This window comes from Euphorbia lathyris, chromosome 8, assembly GCF_963576675.1.
Source record: "Euphorbia lathyris chromosome 8, ddEupLath1.1, whole genome shotgun sequence".
Classification (NCBI taxonomy): Eukaryota; Viridiplantae; Streptophyta; class Magnoliopsida; order Malpighiales; family Euphorbiaceae; genus Euphorbia; species Euphorbia lathyris.
In genome coordinates this window covers 29,212,541-29,217,634 of record NC_088917.1, presented here as the reverse complement: position 1 = coordinate 29,217,634, position 5,094 = coordinate 29,212,541, and the positions used below count along the sequence as shown (strand labels likewise).

The 5,094-nt window shown below is 34.7% G+C and overlaps 1 protein-coding gene across 1 annotated transcript; it reads right to left on the bottom strand.

Annotated features, from left to right (window-relative positions):
• Nucleotides 1–358: 358 nt before the first annotated feature.
• LOC136203414 (mechanosensitive ion channel protein 10-like) lies at nucleotides 359–3,810 on the bottom strand. The gene is made up of 5 exons (XM_065994567.1): nucleotides 2,088–3,810; nucleotides 1,874–1,997; nucleotides 1,392–1,685; nucleotides 1,096–1,298; nucleotides 359–1,013 (listed from the first exon to the last, which is right to left on the bottom strand). Exons 1-5 carry the CDS (start codon nucleotides 3,470–3,472, stop codon nucleotides 728–730), a joined length of 2,292 nt encoding a protein of 763 aa, XP_065850639.1. The 5' UTR covers nucleotides 3,473–3,810; the 3' UTR covers nucleotides 359–727.
• Between the last annotated feature and the right edge of the window lie 1,284 nt (nucleotides 3,811–5,094).

The following is a 5,094-nucleotide window of genomic DNA, read 5'->3' as shown; positions in this document are numbered from 1 at the left end:
AAAGTTTAGATATTAATTCAGTTCTAAAGTTTCGTAAAAATTTACAAATTAATTCAAAATTTGAGAAATTAATTCAAAATTTGACAAAACAGATTGATTTTGGGTTAATTAGTCAAGTTTTGTCAACTTTATAACTAAGTTATTAACAAAAAAAAAAAATGTCTACTCATGGACTAAATTGATACTCTAATTCATTTTGGGTCAGCGTTCTGCAAGCCAAATCTGGAGATTATAAATTGACCTTTCATCCGAATTTAAACCTTGCTGTATTTTTTCCTTTCACCAATTAGGGCCATTATTGAACTTTTGGAACAAAGTAATAAGGAGAAAAAACTGTGAATTGATAGAAATAGTATTAGTAACTTAATTTGAAAAAAAATAAACTAAAATTAGAATCAACAAGTACAACTTCAAATGAATGAAATAAGAACATGCCTGAGCTAAACATTTAAATAAGAACATTACAAACTAGAAATGGAGAATAAAATAATTACAATTAACTACATTAATTAAACTAAATAGCAATAATGCCCATTCTGGTTTCTACTTGGTTTTATTCCCTCATAACCCTTCAATAATTTCAACTGTTATTCTATATTGAAATTCCACTTTAAGATGAATCACAGCTCACCTTTTTCTGCTTCCATTAACAATTCAGTAAGAATTTTTGTATCCGAAAAATGAGTACTAAAACGGTTATTATGCCACGCAAAGAAGGCGTGTCGTGTCATCTTGCATAATTATGAAATGGAACTGCTGAGCCTGATGCAGCTGAGTTTACATAGCTAACATGAACTTCTTGAGGCAAAAGATGATATTTTACACCAAGATCTTCAAATATGTTTTTCATTTCCAGCATTAGATCAGATCTTCGGTTCCCCCTATCCGCAGCAATCTGGAAGTTTATGGTGTGATTCACATAGAGAGCCATTTTCATCTTGTTCACATTTTCAATCTCCTTTACCTGCACACTGTGCCCCGGCCGCCAGTGCTGAGGCTTACTCTCCAAGTACCTGAAATCGAATCATAAAACATCGAATGATAAAACATCGGATGATTAAAGTATCGTGTACCAATATTGAAGACATGACTTACGCTTTAATTCTCGATTTCAGAACTCCAATTATCTCAATTGAAGTAGAAACATCAACAGCAAATTCTATAGTATCACTCATCTCTGGACTCCTGTAAAAGTTGCTGATGGGTTTGGTAGCTAGAACCGAGTTCGGATAGAATATTTTCTCATTGTCATATCTCAGAAACACCGTGTTTAAGATATTCATCTCTTCTACGATCATCTGCAACTTACACAAGCATCAATCAAGGTGAGGGTCTTTCTTTTTACATAAGAATAGAATTACTGCCAATCGAATGACGGTTTGAAGACTTGCCTGTATTCCATCAATTACGCAACGATCACCGACATCGAATGGATGCATCACAAACACAAATATGATTGCTTCAAACACTGTCTTGGCAGTATTACTGAAAATGAATCCCACCAATAAAAGTTGAGATGAAATGAAGACAATAATTTTGGTAGTCAAAAGTCCCATCATCAGTAACCAAACAATAATGATCACAACCACCACAATTCCTGAAGCAAGCTTATTCAACTCCTCAATGGCCGTTTTCGTATCATTTAAGGAATGCGCCAAGGCTTTCCGCTCATTGTAAACATTCACCTGAACACAAAAAGCTATATCACCATCTTAGATGTTCAAAGATTATGCTTCCACAGGTTCTGAAGTTCTATATTAGTTCTTAACTTCATTATAATCTAGTGCAATCTTCGTTTACGGTTATGTCAATCTAGTTTTATGCCTAAATACGAAATGCAAATATGTATAGTAAAACTAGAAAGAGATCTAACCAGCCAATTCTTTAAAGCTTTTCTCTTAATCTTCCCAGTTTCTGTTGCCCCTTCAAACAGTGGAATCACATTATCTACCTCCTCCTTTTTCATGAAACGTAAAAGGTCTTCTTCGTCGATGTACCTAATCCATTCGAAAAAAGAGAAAACATTCAACAAATTACCACTACAAATTTGCAGGATATATGAGAAATTAAGTGTGTGCTCTTCTCACTTGCATCCAGGTTTTGCCACATTTGAGAAAATCTTATAAGCAGCAGCCTTTGCTTCCCACTCGCTCGTAATCTCATCGTCCTTCTTCTCACTGTCTTCATCATCACTCTGGTAAAGAGTGTTCGAAAGAGTAGATAACCCTGTACCCGTAATGACATTAACCAATCCTTTCATTGTCCAAGCTGAAATCTTCTCATGCCTCATTCTCTTTAACTTATCCACATCAATCACTTCCTCTTTCTTCTCTTCATACTTCTTCCCCACAGTATTAAAACTCAAATGTCCAGGCATCGAATGACTGCTTCCGACCTTTTCAGCCATCTCCATTAGAGGAGGTCCCGAAAGGGCTCTAAGAACATACTGATGAAACACTGCTTCTTGAATCCTATCGAAGAATCTCGTGACATGAAACGAAGAAGCTAGCAATTTGATCAACAAAGTTTTGAGTAGCCATATAGCAGCCCCAATCACACAAGAAGCAAGACATCTGGTGATGTAATTTAGAACCTTTGCCGTGTCTCTGGTTCTCCTAACACCGCGATTAAACAACAAACCCCAAGCTAAAAGCACTAAACTTAACCAAATAACAGCCTGAACACTCTTTTTTAGTCCATATATAAAGTAAAGCACCTTCTTCCTAAGCAAGAAATTTCTTTCAATCAAGAAAACTAAAATGTTTATAAACCACTCAATTACTAATCTTCCACAGAAAATTACTAATACCAGCACACACCATTTCCATAACTCTAAACCCCAAATCAAAGTATCCACCAATTTATCAAAAGTTAAACTAGAAATTAACAATCCTATGAAGCAAATAAACACTGTCAACTCAAATACCATTGATACTTTCCATTTCTTACCCGACTTGTTGCTCACTTTAAGACTTGCAGTCTTATATACTTCCTCATCTTCCTCTTCTTCTGGTGCCGGTGATCCAATCAGTGGCGTTTTGGGGGTAACTGGAGCCGTTCTCGGGGTAGTAGACACACTAACTCTATTTGGAGAGCTTGAATTCGCTAATCGAGACTTCTCTTCTTTTAACTTAGCTTCATCAGGGTAAGGTGGTTCTGTGAATCTTGATTTTGGTTTTGAATACTCGGAGCGAGCAAGTGATCTCCTTCTGATAATTGATTCAGTGGTTGGGATTTTCGGCGGTTTTGATGAATTTGGGGTCGGAATTGGGCTTTGCTTTGCATCATCCGAAGGTGAAGGAGAGGTTTGGATTCTCAATCTAGGATCCTCTATTGCTGTTAACTCAAGATTTGAATGTTTTGGGGAAGAACCCAACTGGGGTTTCTTCAAAACAGCTTCTTGGCCGGAGGAAATGTGAAGAACGACGTCGTTTGTTCCTTTAATCTCCTCCACGCCTCTGCTACCTTCCATTGTGTTCTTCAGCTCCAACCCAGTTTCTTATTTGTTCAAGTAAAATGCATTTGGACTTGAAAAGCGGGGAAATCAACAAAAGGTGAAGTCTCTGAAATCGTTTGCTGAAATTAAAAAGATGAAGTTTTTGAAATGTATCAAAGAAGAGAACGAAAACGTGGGTGAAGGCAGGTAGAGAGTGGGGTGTAAGGCGGCGCTGGTATTATTTGACCGGAAAGGGTGATTGATATTGGGATTAGTTAGTGACAGAGTGTGTTCTCCGACAAAGTTAATAGCCGGGAAGATTTAATTTTAAAGAAAAGAATAATGTACAGTACTTGTTGCCACATTCCTTAATTTTCAACTTCAACTTGCACGAGGTGGTTGTAGACAAGACTTCCATTTCATTAACTATTTTTGGGTTTGACCAGAATAAGCATTGAATTTTAAGATTTCTTTATTTGTCAGAAAAATACAATATAAACAAATAATTTTTTTATTTTTAGTTTTGGGTAATTAATTTATTAGTCCCCATATTTTGACAAAACACACTGTTTAGTCCTGTATTTTAAAAAACACATGATAAAGTCCCTAACCTTTTTCTTGATGAACTGTTTAGTCCCTAACTTTTTTATCAGTGAACTGTTTAGTCCCTGCCATTAGACTCTCATGAAGATTTTGTTAGTCAATTTGGATTTGCGTTCTTCTTTTCATTTGCTTTAAACTTTAATGCATCTGAAATCAACTTTGAGTGTTCTTTTTCTTGATTTTCTTCTTAATCATTCAAATTCGTAAGCATTGTGTATTTTCTTTTTCTTGTTCTCCATACAAATAGCTTCTTCTTTTAAATTGAATTTCCCCTTCTAAAGTTTGAAGGTAAATAGTAAAGGGTAATTTAGTCATTTATGAAGTCATAAACGGTAAAAAATCTAACAAATAGACGGAAGGACTAAACAGTTCATTGAGAAAAAAAGTTAGGGACCTTACCATGTGTTTTTGAAAATACAGGGACTAAACAGTGTGTTTTGTCAAAATTTAGGGACTAATAAATTAATTACCCTTTAGTTTTTTTATTAGAAAAATAAATCAACTCAAATTTTAGATAATTCAAAAAAATAAAAAATAAAAGAAAGTTGAATTACTATTTTCTAACACTATTTGGATTTTTTTTACTTTTTTTTTTTTTTTATCATTTTGGCTATAGTTTCTTTCGGCTTAATACATATATAGGTGGCAGCCTCAACTTTTAAAATAATGGCAGCCTCAACTTTTAAAATAATCTATCACACATCTATATTTAGCTTTAAAAATCTATCACACACTTATAATTGGTTCATTCGGATCTCCTACACACAAAATCGTTGATCTTTTGTCTTTAACGGATGAGGTGACATACTGAACGAACTCACACACTTTTTTATATATATAACACGCATATCACCTCATCCTTTAACGAAAGATCAATAATTTTGTATGTAGGAGGTCCGAATGAGCCAACTATAGATGTGTGATAGGTTTTTAAAGGCAACTATAAGTGTGGAATAGGTTTTTAAAGCCAACTATAGATGTGTGATATGTTATTTGAAAAGTTAAGGATGTGATTAGGCAAAACTTACCAAATTTAGGGTATGTATGGTATATGA